This window comes from Marmota flaviventris, chromosome 4 (genome assembly GCF_047511675.1).
Source record: "Marmota flaviventris isolate mMarFla1 chromosome 4, mMarFla1.hap1, whole genome shotgun sequence".
Classification (NCBI taxonomy): domain Eukaryota; kingdom Metazoa; phylum Chordata; class Mammalia; order Rodentia; family Sciuridae; genus Marmota; species Marmota flaviventris.
Genome location: NC_092501.1, coordinates 60,961,189 through 60,978,872, shown reverse-complemented (window position 1 = coordinate 60,978,872; position 17,684 = coordinate 60,961,189). Strand labels below are relative to the sequence as shown.

Below are 17,684 nucleotides of genomic sequence, written 5' to 3'. Positions count from 1 at the left end.
CCCCTACCTTTGATTTCCTGCCAAAACCAATTTTGAAACAAAAGGTTATGGGTCAAGATATTATTAAAATCTGACTTGGAAGATGGCTGGGCTTCAGGGAAATATAAAAAGTCCATGTTGAGCATGCTCTTAAAAAAAAAGTGAGAGCAATTAACTCTTTGACCTTATATATCAAAGGAAACACCAGGACAGAATATTTCCTGTGTGAAAAGGAGGAGGAAGTGAATTCTGGTCAGAGGGACAGTTGGAATATGCAGATTTTTGTTTAGACAGGTCAAATGTTGGCTGGACTGTTAGTTGACTCTTGTTCAGATTAATTTTGAGATTAACTCCCCTAACAATATCATTACAAAAATAATCTGGGGGAAACAATAGACTGAGTATATAATTGTTCTTGAAGGGAGGTTAAAAACAAAAATAACAATGACCCTTAATATCTTCTAGTATAAGATTTATTTGTTTAATTGGAAAAAATATTATTCCATCTCAACATATTTCTTTTAATTAGGAAATTATTTACATAAACATACACATACAACTCAAGATTCAAGATTTTCTGTATAGAAAATCTAAATTCCATAACTCAATATTCAAGGCCTCTATCATTGGGTCTTATCTCCGCTTCCTCTATTGCATCCTATCAAGCTAAGCAACTCAGTAGTCCCAATGTACTGTGTATTTTTAGATACCCCCAACCCCCATGCCCCCCCCAAAGTAATAGGCTGGATGGAAGAGTCTGGGATAGTTCTTCTTACTTCATTCTGTCTTTGTTAGATTTATTGGACATAAAGATGAAAGGAGAAAGTGAGAAGAAATCATATCAAGGGCTTAGGAATTGATTATATTAAATTCAATCCAAGACTTCTTTAACCAACCACTGGTCCCTGTTTAGAACCATTCACTCTATGCTCTCCTATTTTGGCTAATTTGAGAAGAGAGGATTGGAAATGGCGTTAGAGCAAATGCCCCCCCCCCCCCCCATAATGAAAGATCTCTTTTCGGAATGCCTTCTGGTGGACTTGTATGTCCACCAATATCCTACATATTTTCAGGATAGCAATTAATCTTAAACAACACATGCTGTACTTTTATAATAATGTATATATAAGACATAGATTGCCTAATGTAAGTCTTTGAGGCAGGTCCTGAGCCCTATGTGTCTTTGTATAACTTCCCTCTTCTCACTTTATCTTCTCTTCTCCCCCATGGCAACACAATACCTTATTCAATCTATATGCACAGCAAGCAAATGCTCAAATGTTCAAATGCCTGAATTTATGAATAAAGAACAGATGGTGCAAGTTTGTTCTTCATGTCCAAGTTTGTTCTTCAGGCTGTGACCTTTGAAGAATTATTGCACTTAGGTATGATCCAGTAGAAATTTCACAAATTTAGAGGACACAAACATTTGAATCCTATGCCTTCCTTTCATTTATCTTTGGAAATTTATTACCTTCCCTGAGACTCAATGTACTATTTTTAAAATGGGGTGGGGGGTGATACCCACTCCAAAGGATAGCTATGAACATTAAATCAGACAGTTGTACCATGTAGTCAACATTGTAGGTAATCAATAAATGTAGTTAGCTGCTTTTTACCCTAGTCTGAGCTCTGCAAGTTTACTCAGGGCTACATATTTGTACCTGTGTTTAAAGAGGATTCAGAATACCAGTCTAGAAGACTATTTCTTCAAATAATTTATGGTCAATTCCATTTTTAAATCATGATTCTCACAACTATTGCTATCTAAGTCTGCTTGTATAAAGTGATGCTTTTTGCACTGCTGAGGACACAACTAGGCCTAACTCCACATTCAATGTTAAGGCAACTACTGGTTGACACAGCCATGGTTTGCTTGGGCATTTGCCCATCACAAACTCCAGGAGGCTGCACAATCAGGGCTAGGCCTATGTTTTGGGTTGTGTTGCTTGCCATTCTTCCTCACTGTGCTCCTGTGACAGTGTTCCTCCTGTCTGGGAAAATGAGAAGAAAGTTAAGTACCTTTTTAGCTCAGGCCCCCACACATGCATTTGTATCCCTGGGAAATTCTCCCTGAATTTTACCAATTCTCTCCTTACAGGTCATGCCAATGACATGAGACTCCTCCAGGAAAATATTTCTTGTCTTTGTTCATTTTTTACCCCATGGATTTTCAAAATTGATAATTATATATATGGATGTGTATATGTATTTGGTATCATTTCATCATTGTCCTCCAGCAATTCCAAACAACACAAGCACAATATGTCTGCTCATAATTGTACCTTTGCTCTTTCCAGAGTGTCTGACAGTTGTGGGCTCCCACAAATATCCAGTGATTCAATGAGGACCTAGTTAAATTACCATTTCTACTGTTTTGTTGCCCTGTGCTAGGTTTGGTGTGATTCTCAAAATACTATCATAAATTGATTTTTTTACTTGAAATTTTACTGAAGGAAACTAGTTTAATATTGTTCTGCTACTGAGAAAGATTTTTTTGTTCTTTTTACATATACATGACAGTAGAGTGTATTTTAAAATATTATACATACATGGAATATAACTTATTCTAATTAGGATCCCATTCTTATGATTGTACATAATGTAGAGTTTTTCTGGTTGTGTATTCATATATGTACATAGGAAAGTTATATCCAATTCATTCTACTTTCTTTCCTATTCCCACGCCCTCTTTTGTCTTCATTCCCCTTTTCTAATCCAATTAACTTCTTTTTATAAATATTTTTTTAGTTATAGAGGAACATGCAGTATATATATGACATCAGGAGAAAGTAGATGCCAAGCACCTTGTTTGAAGGCTAATATTATAAAGAGCTCTCATTAACTCAGAAATAACTTTTTATCAGGTTTCTAGACAATTGTTTATAAAAATATAATATCTTATACTAATCAAAACTGATAAATATATGACTAAATAAGACACATTTCAGTGGGAAATTTTTGCAAAACTGATAATACCATATTACCAATGAACTAACTGCCCTAAGAAACTCAGATTTATTACATTCTTGAAGACTACTACCCTGCCAGAATACTGGAGTTGCCCAATGTTAACACTTCAATGCCAAAGTAGTTTGCTTCACTATTTTTTCTAAAGTAAACTTTCCAAAAAGTTAATTTCTTTACTTTTTAAAAAAATTTAACAGCACTTAACCTAGCTATCAATTCCTCCCAAAGTATACAAACATAAACAATATCTAAAAGAATCTTTTTCTTTAATATATATATATAGATAGATAGATAGATAAATATATATCAACAAATTCATTTATTTTGTTTTATTTATTAATGAAATAAGTGTTACATGCTGAACACTGCTCAGAACTCTTTAAAAGCTGTACTGACTGCCTTTTTCATTTCATCCAAAAACAAAATACCACTTGTCATATATAGTTGTCATTTCAACAAATTATAATACTTTTCAAATGATGATTATGTTGTTACCTTTAGCAACTTAGTCCTGCAATGGATTTTATTCACTTCAACTCACTATTAGTCTAGAATTAAGGTTCCACTTTTCTCTTTCTAAAAATGACAATTATTGTTATTTGCTTACTGAAAAAGAAACACATAATTTTTAGAAACATATAACATTATAAATAATCATATAGAGGAAAAGATAACCATAATATCACCCACTATTCTGTTTAGTTTTTCTGTCTGACTTTCAATCATATATATATATATATATATATATATATATATATATATATATATATAAAACAATATTTAAGGGAAGCAAAAATAATGTTCAAAAATGAATTCAATGTGAATCCAGATTTTATATATATATTTCATTTCTTGTTTTCTAGTCTATATAACAGTGGATCTGTAAGGATCCCAGATCCAAATTTAAAAATCTTTTATCAAACTACCTTAACTATCTTTGATAAAATTTCACTTTATAATAACAGGTTTGTTTTATGCAAATCAAAAAACTAGGTCAAAATACCTTTCTGTGATCTCCTAGGTTTCTCTAATTGGACTTAGCATCCATTATTTCGGTCTAGGTTGTTTAGCCAGAGCATCCCATTAGTGTGCAGGGAGACTATGGCCAATACAACAGCCTCAGTATTTCACCTATCTTCTGCAACCCTTCAGAATGAACCCAGTGCGTTTGCAGAACAGTCTCTGAATTCTCTGACAAGTCACTTCCCTGACCCCAGCCACCATTCATTTATTTTCTTAAATAGCACCTCACTACCACCTCCCCTCCAGGAGCCCTTGGTGTGTGAAGGATCCTTGGCAAAGGACACCACCACTAAAGGGCCATAGGCTCATGAGAATCCCCACAGAAATGGGAAACTAAATATAGACAGGTACATTTTGATAGGTACCAACATCAGATGATAGGTTTGTTTTCTCCGTGAACTTATGGGAGAGTAGGTCAAGAACACAAGAAACACAGAGAATTTTCAAATTGTTTGGGAATACCCATTGCAGTAGAATCATATTCTGAAGGTGAATATTAGCATTCTTAATTATAATTTTCATTTCTTATTGAAAATTTTAAAAATAGAGTCATATTCCCAAATTATGGTATAAACTGAAAGCATAATTAGCACTCAGTATACCTCACTTAACCTAAAATTTTCTGAAAGTACATCTAAAGAAAGCACAAGCTCACATTTGAACTTCAGCAGTGTGTTGCACTATTAAGCTAGTTATGAGACAAAATATGAATTAATTTTAGGATTTATATTTTATTTTTCTCATAAAATATGAGAACTTGGCAGAGAACAACATGACATCTTCCTAAATAAACTGGTTCCAAATGTAACCCTAGGTACCACCATCATGTTTTCTTCCCTGAAAAGCATTTTTTTTTCTCTGCAGTTCTGCATCCCACCAGCTAATTCAAAGGCCAGTACAGAAATCACTTCCCTCAGATAGTATTATGACTGAATCTCGACTCTGCAGCAATTCTGCACTCTTGGACATAATTTGTGGAAAATTATTTGTTTCTCAGACTGTTGTTTTGTACTGTTCTCATATAGCTGCATTTATTTTATATTCCTGCCAGAACACTATCACAGCATCTAGTATAATAAATGCTTGCTTAATGAATAAATGAACTTCAGTTGTCATTGACTACAGCAATTTTAATGCTCTCTCAGAATATAAAATGAATTGTAAATGTTATTTAGGTAACACTTTCATTCTATATAAAGATAATAGTATTTATTTTTGTTCTGTAGAAGAGTTGTTTCTTCATTTCAGGATCCAAATGAAGACAATCTAGTGTACCCTCCTCCTGCTTTTTTTTAACTTTACAAGGACATTCGCTTGTACAAGAACGTGTGTTTTGTATGAACTTTTCTATATTGTTTTGTAAGCAAAATCATGCTAGTCCTCCCTTAGTAGGTCACCTGAAATTTACCCAATTTTGGAGAAGGAAAATAAGAAGAAAAAATAAATAAAAGCTTTGACCCTTTCTCCATTAGAAAGATTTTTGATCCTAAAAGCTATGTAGTTGTACTGTCTACAAGCAAAACCCAATTTGGTTATTGAATACAGAGCATAAAGAATAGGATAATGGAGTAAAGGAATGAACCAACCCAGGATGACCAAATTTTCTTCCTTCCTTCCTTCCTTCCTTCCTTTCTTTCTTTCTTTCTGCTACAAAGTTCTATGTTTTTTTTATTTGGTTTTGTTTCGAGATGTAACTTAGTACTGCAAGTAATCCATACAGGAAGTATTTAAGATAAGTACCCAGGTGAAAGGAAAAGAGCAACATCATGCTTCAAAGGACAATGAACATCATCTGACAAGTCTAGATGATTTTTCTTGGGAAGAGGAATCCTTCTCCAAGCTTCTCAGTACTGGCTTTCTCATCTGAAAATAGGAATAATAATGGCCCCACCATAGCTACTATGAGGATCAAATGAGATGATGCATGCAAAGCAAATGTGCTCACCAAATGTTAGAATTGTTTTTGCCATTTATTATTTTTAGTTGTGACCTTACGTAAATGATTTAGCCATGCTGTGCATCAGTGTCCTCATCTGAGAACTGTGATAATGATGAGAACTAATTCATAGGGACACTGTAGGATTACATGAGATTATATGAGATAATGGATATAAAGCAGACCTGATAATTGATAACTGTTAATCACCTCCATTATTATAATTGTGATTACCATCATCTTCATCACCATTGTTAGCAAACTCTCAGAGAATGGCAAAGATGATTTATTGGGAAGCTATTTCAGGTGAACTAAAACATTGCATGTGTCAGAAGCTCAATTTGTGACGGAAAAAAAAAAAGCAAAGGAATACGACAGAGCACAACCAGGGCTGGCAGCAACACTAATGTTACAGGATTGTTTGTTTTGTTTCCTTAAAAATGTACTTTTTTTTTTTTGGTACCTGGATTGAACCCAAGGGTGCTTAACCACTGAGCAACATCCCTAGCCCTTTAAAATTTTATTTAGAAACAGGGCCTCACTAGGTTGCTTAAGGCCTCAATAAATTGTTGAGGCTGGCTTTGAACGTCTGATCCTCCTGTCTCAGCCTACTGAGCCACTGGGATTTCAGGTGTGCACCACTATTCCCGAAATTTACTAATATTTATGATAATAAGTGTATAACATTATATAAACTTATATATATATGTGTGTGTGTGTGTGTGTGTGTGTACAGTATCTACCTCTTTGAGAGACTGAAAGTGAAATATAACTCCCCTCCTTCAACAACTACAGGAAGTAGGCTAATACTCAGAGCATGATTTTGCTTACAACATAATATAGAAAAGTTCATATAAAACCTACCCTGGCATTTATATTAACTAACTTTTGTCATTTATATTTTTTCAATGTGACTTTCAAACAAGTGCATTTTATGGTACATACACTAAAATTTTTAGTTTTTCTTAAAGAAAAGAAACATTGGTTTGTTTGTTTGTTTGTTTTAACAAAATGATTCATCTTCCTGAAGCTTCACTTTGCTGATACCAGCACTTCACAGGAACTTCCAGAGTCACGTGAGACATGCACACAGGGAGAATAAACCTTCATGTAAATGTGAATTTCTCCCTGCTGGGAATAAAGTTAAACAATTCACATTTGACCTAATACTGTGTGCATAATAATGTTACTGCCATTGAGAAGAAGAAATGCATAAAATTTAAAACTAGGGATATATTTATAGTGGTTTATTTGAGCTGTCCACATTAGTCTGTACTTTGTTTTTCTCTTGGCCAAGAACAAAAAGCTATGTTGGGGTTGTGGCTCAGTGGTGGAGTACTTGCCCTTCAAGTGTGAGACACCGGGTTCAATCCTCAGCACCACATAAAAATAAATAAATAAAATAAAATATTGTGTTAATCTACAACTAAAAACATTTTTTAAAAAAGAACAAAAAGCTTAAAAATATTAGTAACTTTAATTTTCAGTTCTAAAGTTCTTGTTTTACCCATTAAAATTTTGGTTCTATGAATAAGTAAAAAAATAGACACGGGTACATTAAAATAGGGTTAAAATAATAATCTAGAGCTTAAATACATTATATTAATATTATTTAATATCATTATGTTAGAATTACTATATTATATTATAACTATATTACTATTGGGCTATATTTAAAATTTTATAAAGATGTTCCACATCTGGGACACAAAGACAAAACAGGTTAGATATACTCATGGAGAAAGCATGGTAACCATTCATTGGTAACCATTCCATTCTAAATGCAGACATAACTGTTATACTGGTCCAAAGTCCATTGTAAAATACGAGAAAAAAAATATTGACTTCTTGAAAGTAAATCATGGAACCAATCTAAGGAGAGTCTTTTTTTTTTCTCAAACATAACTTGAATTAATAAGTCATTTGCTGGTAACATTCAATGTGTACTTTCAAAAAGAATGAAAACTTAAGTCACCTTTATGCATTAAGCTCAAGGATCAGAATTCAAACACATATATCTATAAATATACCAGAAGAAAATATAAAACCCCAGATACACTTTACAGACAGGGCTGATAAATCCAATGTGTGGGAGACTAACCTTGTACATGACTGGGTCATACTCCCTGGCTGGGTGCTGAGGTGCTCAGTCACAGAAATGTGGCAGAGCTTTCCCCACCCTTCTTGGGTTCCAGGGACAGTGTCTCCTGCATGGGTGTGTCTTGCTACAGCCCCATGGGTGGAGGTATGCTCACCTGTTCCTTTTTAATATAACCCCTTGCCCTGTTTAGAATAGAATGTTCCATGGAAGTGCCTTGTGTGTGTCCCCTTTTCTTACTGTGTCCTTGGGTTGGCTTACCCAGGTGTCAGTCAACCTGCTGACAGTGGACATCATGAAGATATACTCAGCCCCCTGAAACCTGACCCCTTGCCTCATCTGAATAGCTTTTCCTCAATAAAAGCGGTTAGCATGTTCTCTCTTTCTCTCTCTCTCTCTCTCTCTCTCTCTCTCTCTCTCTCTCTCTCCCAGGACCCTTAAGGTCAGAGGAACCGTCACAGCAACCCCAGAGAAAAAGGTATTTGTGTCTCTTGTGTGGTTATTTTGCGCAGCCCAGTTAGCCCAGTTCAATTGGAGTGACCCCTGAGTCTTTTAGTCGTGAACAGAAACCCGGCACCAATGCACAGTGGGAAGAATTACTGGAATACCTAAAAAGCTCAGGAGAGACTTTGAGAAATCTGGACACCAAGTATGAAGAGGGTGAGACACGACCTATCTTCTGGGATAATTTCCAGTTCCCAAGTTAGTGTTAAGGAAGTCAGTCACAGGATCTCTTTCCTGATCCTTCCATCTTGTCCTCTCTGGGGTCCAAAAATATCAGTGAGAGTAGGAGCTGGGGAGGAGTATGCTTATTTTCCAACTTTCTCTCTGGCATTTAAATGAACATTTTAATTTTTTTTGGTGGAGGAAAGTATGCATTATCACATTCTATACAGAATTACATCATACAAAATTCTCCTGCACTGCTCAAAACTTGTATTAAGATGTATCTGTCAAGTCTACGTTTTGTACTTCACTATTGAACTTTCCAGAAGTAATTGAGTAATCAAAACAGATTTCTTCAGTTTTTCACAAAATTGCTTTGAATTTGAGATCGATGTAGGGTAGACTGCCTTCTGATTTCCAATTCATCTTTCGTTTTTTTCACCTTGTGAGCCAGGCAATTTCTAACACACCGTGTTTAAACTGAGATAATGGTAATTTTTTAAAATTTAGTAAATCCCAGGTCTGGGGAAAAAAAATAATTAGTAAGACTCTTTCATATGGAGGCAGGGGACACAGGAAGGAGAAAAGACAGGGAAGAGCAGAAAAGAAAGTCAATATTTATTGGTCACGTGGGGGAATGTTAGAAACGTTTCAAGTCACATGAAGATTGTCCAGGCACCTTGACTTTTCCCTTCTCCCTGGACCACTCTTACCATTTCTGACTCCCTCTGATGTCTCAGGCCTCAACTCTCAGACCACCTCCCCAGCCAGAATCTATGAACACCCAGTGCAGCCTTTCCCTGCATACACCCTCACTCTGTACTCCCTACCACTTGGACATTCATCCATTGTTCTGAGTACTCATTTGTTCACTTGCTTATTTTTTACCTATTATTTATTTATTTATTACTTCTTTGGTTATTTTCTGAGCCCACTGATTAACATGTGGGATTTTGAGAGTCAGGGATGTGCCTCTTTTATTTATTTCCATATTCTACAAAATGAACAATGCCTACCAGATATAGTAGAGTTTTCAAACACTGTAATTGAATGAAGAATGGTAAGACACCAAGCTTCCTCCAGAGACATCTGCTCAAGTTTCCTGTCCAGGCTGTCCTCTTTCCAGTTGGCCTGTGCACTCCAGATGCAGATCTCACTGATTTTTTTCCTGCTATAGCCCAAAGGCTGCAAAGTTCCCCCTGCTCCACCCTGTACTGTGCATCACACCCTTTCTCCTCCAAACTGTCAGCCTGCAATGGATAAGACTGAGCACTTGGAGCCTTCTCTACTCCCTCCCTGCCAATTGCCAACTATATGCCCTAGTTTAGTCATTTAAAAATGGGGGAAAAAAACCCAGAGAAACAGAAAATTATTACACCTACTGCCAAGATTGAATGAGATTGTTTGTGTGAGACACTTGGTAAAGCCTGAAATACAAGAAATGTTAAGTATTCATCATTATTTTATTCCCACGCCTTTGACTACTTAGTAAAAATGCCAACTTTTATGTTAAAGTTTCAGATGTGTTTGTTTTCTGTTTCTTTTGTGTCCAGAATAGTATCATGTTTACTTATTAAGAAATTCAAAGATTGCCTGATCCAACTTACTAAAAGAAAAGGTAAGGAGAGTTAACAAAATCAAAACAGAACAAAAATGACCCAATAGGTGAGTTATTACCTGTTGATTCAAATTATATTTCCCTTGCATTTTTAAAATTCTGGTGAAGAAAGTTTGGTGCTTAAAATTCTGTAATTTGGCTAGTGGACTCAACTTAGATTTCTACTTTAATCTCACATACTGCTTGCTTTCAAGTGAACAGGCTTCAAGCTTGTCACGATCTTGGTAATTTTTCAATCCCCTAGGGAATATTTTATCACTATTGGCTGGAAGGCACCTGAAATATTATTTTGTATTTGACTTTACCTAAATGGTAATTCACAGATCCATTGGATTTTTGCCTAGACAACTGAATATAATAAAATCAAGAGAAAAAAAAGATTAAGCTAAGTAGTACTAATTTCCAGCTTAAAGAAATATAAGGGAATATGGAGGTGAAATAAATACTAGGTGAAAAAAGTGCAAACTCTACTAGCATGCATTTATTGAATTTAACAAGGGTTGTGCTGTTGGCTCACCCTCCGGATCCTATAGGATTCCAGCAAATTAAACTTCTCCAACTGGCAAGTTAATAGTGTTGATGTAATGCTGCTTGTCCCCAGACAGCTGAACTCAGCAACTCCAGTTCCATTTTTCCTTTCCAAAGGATAGCTAAAGAAACATTCCTGGGACACATGCAACATGTTTGCTTTTTCAAGAAAGAAATTTAGTTCACATTTTCCTCTATAGCTCTATGTCTTATGCCATGATTTCTTTTTTTTTAACACATTTTTAGTTGTTGATAGATCTTTATTTTATTAATTTATACACAGTGCTGAGAATTGAACCCAGGGCCTCACACATGCCAGACAAATGTGCTACCGCTAAGCCCCAGCCCCAGCCCCTTATGCTATGATTTCTATAGATTTTATTTGTTTGGGTAAAAAGAACAATATTTAGAGTATTCCAAAAGTTCACAGATCTGAAGTTCAAGGAAAAGGGATTATTTTTTGTCCTATATGTATACATATTATTGTCCTATATGTATTGTGGTCCTGTATGTATATTCTCTTCGGTTTTTCAACACAGGAGGGCCTGTGGACATTGCTGCTGCTTCTGCTTTCTCCTCCCCTTTCCTACACAGAGCAATTCCCTTACAAGTCCACTTTTTCAAAAGTGAATATAAGACACACAACTGTAAACTGTGTCTCCTAACAATATAGCATGTACAATTCTCAAAGCCAATGGTTAAATCCAGCTCCTTATTTATAATTCCAGCAAAATATTCCATAGTGTGAAAATATAATTTTTCAGCTATTCCCTTGATGAACAATCAACTCATTTTCAGGTTTATTTTCCATCAACACGGTGGAAGTTAATCGTTTTTGTTCATGATTTTACATGTGGGATCTTTTGAGTCTGCACATTATATTTTAAAATATAAGGCTTATGGGTCAAAGGTCTATTTATCTATATTAAATAGCTTTACATTTAGATCTATATGTATTAACATTTTCTTATTTAAAGGTAGTATAGATATTTCTATGTTATCTCTATTTGATCCCATCAGCTCAGGTTTTTCATTTTATTGATTTATTTATTTATTGGTAGAAAATGGTTCTTAACACTCAAAAGCAACAACAACAAGAACTTATGCCTTGTTTTAAGTAGAAAACTTTAATCTAGAAATAAAATGTGCCTCAAATCAAACCGATTTTTTATTATTACTATGTTATTTCATGATTATTCATATTTTCGCAGTTCTTTTTTTTTTCAAACTTTTGACAGAACATTGTGTAGGTGCTAGGTACTGAACAAATGACCACACTGGCAGACTCAGCTGTGTATTTAACAACAGCAAAGCATTACCAATATATTTGATGGAACAACACATTATTAATCACATTTCTATTTAGGCCATTACCAAAGATTCACTTGTTCCTGAAATTTTGTTATAAGCCAAATCATTAAATTTCTTTGCTTATTTTCAAGTATTAGTAGAACTATTAAGTCAACAAGGTTTTTCTTGAATTAATGTTAGAATGTACAGTATACATCATGGATCTGTTTTTATGACATACAAGGTGTTTTGTTTCTACTTTTTTGCTATGGAAAATAGTTAACTGGCTATCTCTTTGATATGTGTAGTCATAAAATGTGACTAGTTTATATAAGAATATTTTAAGTAAGAAGAAAACAAAGGAAAATCCTAGGATTTAGAGATGACCATTTTCACTGACCATCAATATGTATTATTTCATATAATTCTTCAACAACTTATGAAATTAGCATTCACAGATGAGAAACTGAGTTTCAGAGACACCAAGCAACTTGCTCAAGGTCTCACAGCAAATAAATTGGAAAGCCCATACTTGACCCCATCATCTGTCTGGTGTTGAGGCCCACACTAGTATATCCTTTGTTCTCTACTGAACCTGACACATTGATCACCATGCACTTTTGCCCCAATGTTTTTCCTTTCTTGGTTATAAGTCACAGGTCAGTCTGAATCAACAGTCAGTGATACAGACATGAAGCGAAAGTTCCTTTGGCTATAGCACTTCTACATGACTAGAATGGATCTGGTCCCCTCTTGGAGAGGAAGGGGGTTATTCCTGGTCCTGCTGAGCTGCCTCCTCTTCTGAGGTTAAAATTTCTCCCAGAAGCTTGAGGTTGGTGGTAGGACATGGAACATTGTTTAGTCTCAGACTTCATCCTTTTGTTATAGTCAATATTTCTATGAGTGTATTAAAGCTATTCACCAAAAACTAATTCAATGTTACATGACCTTCTGGGTGTACACTTTTCTTCCCTTTTTTTTTTTTTTAATGCTGAGAATTATTTGGGAAGCTAAGGACATTTTTCTTTGAGACTTCCAAAAGGCACACTGGAAAGTACCTCAAATGTCTCATGCTTAATAAGTATTCATGAGGAGGAGGAGGTAGTAGTAACATTGCAATCCTCCTTATATTAGACTGTTGTTGAATAATTTGAGCATTGATAATTTTAGAATATTTTCAGCAGTGGAAAATTTAAGCAAGACTCACATCATCTTCAGAGGCAACACATGTTCATCCATGGCCTGTCATGAAATGCACAGCCTTTTGTAGTTTCATATGCAAAAGGGTAGAAGGTCTTTTATTTTCCTTCCTGAATATGATGCCTAACTATAACACCAAATAGTATGGAATTCTTAAATTAGCTAATACTATTTTCTCAGTTCGTATCGCGTTAGGTTTTGTTGGTGGTGGTGTCCGTGTTTTAAATATTTGTCCTGCTTCCTAGTTTAAAAAAAAAAAAAAACAGCAAGAGGACTAACTTGGGGAAGTTTGGGATAAAAATGTACCCGGAGTGTAGGGATGGGTGGGGATGGAGGCAGTGGGGGATGCTCTTTGTAAATGGCAAGAGAATCTTTTTCTCAATTCTCCTACTGCCATGCAAGACTTTGGGAATTAAGCACCACGCCCAGCTTGTAACTCTTGAACACTGAGGTTAAGGCTGAAACACTACCTGCTGCTCCCTTCTCCAGCATCACACACAGACCAGGTCTGGCAAAATAGGCTGGCTGTTAGCCAAACTCCGAAATCACCAACCCCAGACACCTGCAGCTGGTTCCTTGCCAGAGAGCCCGGGACGCCTGGGGTTGGAAAGATGGAAAGCCGCTGAAGCCACAGACGCACGCACGCACCCGGGACCGGGAAAAAATGAGAAGCAGTTGAAACCATAGATGCCCAGGGAAGAGCTGCTCTCCCTGGAAGGGTGCCTGGCACGCACGGCTCTGGCAAAGATCCAGGATGCCCAGCGAAAAGCATTCCCACACCTGCATGCGCTCAGAGTGCCAGCGCTTACCCACACACCCCAAATTCACAAACATGGTACATGGCAACGTCCTTTCCCCTGGGTACCCCTATCTGGGTGGCACTCTGTTCTAGGCAGACAAACCCTTCTTTCTTTTCTTTCTTTCTTTCTTTTTTTTTTTTTTTTTTTTTTTTTTCTCATCTTGCAAGTTTTTAAACCTGAGGCTGGGCGACCCAGGGCTGCGCTCAGGGCTCCTAGTGTTGCCCTGGAATCCACCGGATACCCATGTCATGCCCAAGAGATGCACAGGCATCTCGCGCACGTTCCAAGCTCCCAGAGAGGACAAAAGGGGATAAGGGTCCCAATTTGAGTAAAGAAACGGTGACTGCTGAGACAAGCTTCTAGGGCTGTCTGCAAGTGCCTCAGGGAACAATACCCAGGGCCCATGTGCGCCCTCCCTTTCCCGGGGCATTCTCACCAATTGTATCCTCTGCCACGCTTGAACTTGACGGTAAGCACAGTCTCCAGGAAGAGCAAGAGGTTGAGCAGCGCCAGCAGCCAGTACCATGGATCTCCCTTCACCTCCGTCACTCGCCAGACCCCGACCAGGGAGTGCAGCACAAACAGCAGCCTGGTGACGAGGTCGTTGAGGAGGACCAGTCCCTCCATGCCTGCCCTTGCGCTTGGCCCGAGGCACCTCGCCTGAACCCTGCGGACCCTGCTAGAAGCGCCCAGAGCCCGCTGATGGGTAGGAACTTGACAGCACTGAGACCTGATGCTGCTGTCTTCCCTCCTCACCCTCCCGCGACCAATGCCGGTAGGATAGGAGAGCGTGACTCGCCCCTCCCCCCAAACTTCCTGAGAACTCTTCAAAGAGGGGAGAATCCAAACCCAGCTTTTCCAGACTGCTGGGTTTTGCAGAGTGCGGGGCTGCGCCGCTCAGGCTCCTGGGCGTTATTTTGCAGCTCCACTCATCCCCCTCCCAATCCTGGGGCCAGTCTCCATCACCATCACCCTGCTCTATCCCCACCCCCAGGCCTCCGTGGGGTCCACAAGAATTTCCCCCACTCTGAGGAGCTGTAAAGAAGAGGGAGGTGGACAGAAGGTCAAGGTGCTGCATAGCAAGATGGGGCGAGGCGGGAGGAGAGAGGGGGCGCCCCTCTGGCACCTCCTCTTTACTTTTCCACCAAAGTACTCTTTAATTTACTCCCACGTTTCACAGGAACATGCTCTCAGGGTGATTCGAAGCTAGCATGCTGGAAAGCCAAAGAATCTGCTGTCCATGCAGTTTTAGAAACACAGCAGCGCCTGCCCAGTTTAAAGAATTGAAACTTTCCAGGACCAGACAAAGTCAGCAGCTCTGGACTGTCCTGGAGCTTCTTACATCTCCTTCAGCGCAAGGGTGACCCTGGTCACTTACTCTTCCAATGCTTTCATTAAAACAGATAATTTGGCGCTGGGGTTGTGGTTCAGCAGTAGAGTGCTCGCCTCACACGTATTCAATCCTGGGTTCGATTCCCACCACCACATAAAAGTAAATAAATAAAATGAAGGTATTCAATGAAGGTCCAACTACAACTAAAAAATAAATATTTAAAAAACCAGAGATAATTTTTATTATGCCATCCCTGACTCCTACCACTATCCCTAACCCCTTGAGGGTGGGGATGGAGTGGTGCAGCAAGATAAGAGGGCAGAGGGGAAAATGAGGGAGAAGAAAGAAGATAAAGTCAGGAATGAGATTAAGAGGTGAGATTCCTGGAAGGGAGACCTGCACTCTTGAGATCAAGGACCCTTAAGTTAAATTCTGGTCTTTCCAGCATCCAAGGCAAAGTAGAAGCTTAAGTCAGACTTTCCTAAATCACCTTCATGATTTCTATTTGTTTGTTTGGTGTGCTGTTATTTGTGATACTATTTACTTAACATTTTTCTTTAAATAAACTTTTTTTTTTACTGAAATCTATTTGTTGTAAAAAGAAACTTTACATCATTTGTAAATGGAAACCCAGTACAGTTGTCTATAGATAGAAGGTAACTGCAAAATAATAATAATAATAATAATAATAATACAATGGACTAAGTTGTTAAAAATATCATTAGGTATTCTTGTCTCCAAAGCTCTGTACCTCAGATTTCCTTTCTTTGTTATAAATGGAGATTTTAAAAAATGATAGTTAGATTACTAGCAAGCAGGAATGCTCTGTTGTCCACATTAGTAACATTGAAATAAAAACACATGGAGAATATCTTTTCTAGTTAGGTTTATTCAATTTAAAACTATGGTATACCTCAAGTCAAAAAACTATGAGTTATTTGATTATCTCTATTAGGTGAAAAAGAAATCAAACTGCCTAGAGAAAATGTAGAAGCTATTTTTGGTACTGAGATCTGTAAGAATTTATTTATTTACTTTTCCTATGGTCTGTATTGTTTCACAATATCTTGCAGGAAACCCTGCAATGATTTGTGTGTGTGTGGGGGGGTGTTTATTATAGTGCTGCTCAATATAAACTGATAGCAGTGAGCATATTCAAGGAAAAGGAAGTGGAGAGCATGGTAGACAAAGGTAGCAGAGGCAGCAGCAGGGTGAAAAGATCAAAGATCCAGTGCCCACCAAGTAGCCTCTGGGAATGCTGACTCAGTCACTTAGGAGTGTTGTAGTTTTTATTGCCCTCTTGTAGCTTTTATTCCTCTGTGTGTTAATCAGCTTTCTGTTGCTGTAACAAACTACCTGAGAAAATCAATTTAAGAGATGAAAGAGCCAGGCCTGGTGGCACATGCCTGTAATCCCAGTGGCTCTGGAGGCTAAGGCAGGAGGATTACAAATTCAAAGCCAGCCTCAGCAATTTAGCAAGGCCCTAAGCAACTTAGCAAGACCCTGTCTCTAAATAAATAAATAAAATGAAAAGGGCTGGGGATGTGGTCAGTAGTTAAGCACCCATGGGTTCAAATCCTGGTTCCTTAAAAGAAAAAAAGGATGAAAGATTTGCTTTGGCTCATGATTCCTGAGATTCCAGTTCATGGTTAATTGGTTACTTTGATTCTGGGCTTGTGAGAAGACTGAATTTCATGGCAGAGAGGGTATGAAGGATCAAAGTTGCTCACCTAGTGGCAGCTAGGAAGGGAGAGAGAGTGAAGATGAGATGTAGACCCCAAGGGCACATTCTTAAAGACCTCCTTCAATTAGCTCTTACCACCCACATTTCCTATCACTTCCCAATAGTCCACTTATTTATAAACTCATCAGTTGATTAATTCACTGATGAGGTCAGAACTCTCAGGATCTATGCACTTTCCAAAAGACTCACATCTGAACATCACTGCATTAGGCACCAAGCTTTCAATACATGAGCCTTTGGGTTACATTCCAGAGGCAAACCATAACACCCAGCTTCCTCATTTGCAAACCATAACACCGAGGTTCCTCATTTGCGAATTGGTAGATAGTAAGTAGATGCTAAGTCTATCTACTCATAGGCTCACTAGGGGACCAGATATATTCATCCATATAAAGTGTGTGACAGGTATTATTTGTTAGAAATTGGAGATTATTGCCAGGACCAAAACAAACAAACAAAAAATTAGTCCAGAGAGCTATTCTGAGAAAAGGACAAATAG

General features: G+C 37.5%; 1 protein-coding gene across 1 annotated transcript in view; it reads right to left on the bottom strand.

Annotated features, from left to right (window-relative positions):
- Tmem26 (transmembrane protein 26) overlaps positions 1-14,871 on the bottom strand; it is a 45,149-nt gene extending 30,278 nt beyond the window's left edge. The window contains exon 1 of the mRNA XM_027931152.2: positions 14,545-14,871. Within this exon, the coding sequence (XP_027786953.1) occupies positions 14,545-14,735 (191 nt within the window). The 5' untranslated portion in view covers positions 14,736-14,871. The remainder of the gene's footprint in view (positions 1-14,544) is intronic.
- Between the last annotated feature and the right edge of the window lie 2,813 nt (positions 14,872-17,684).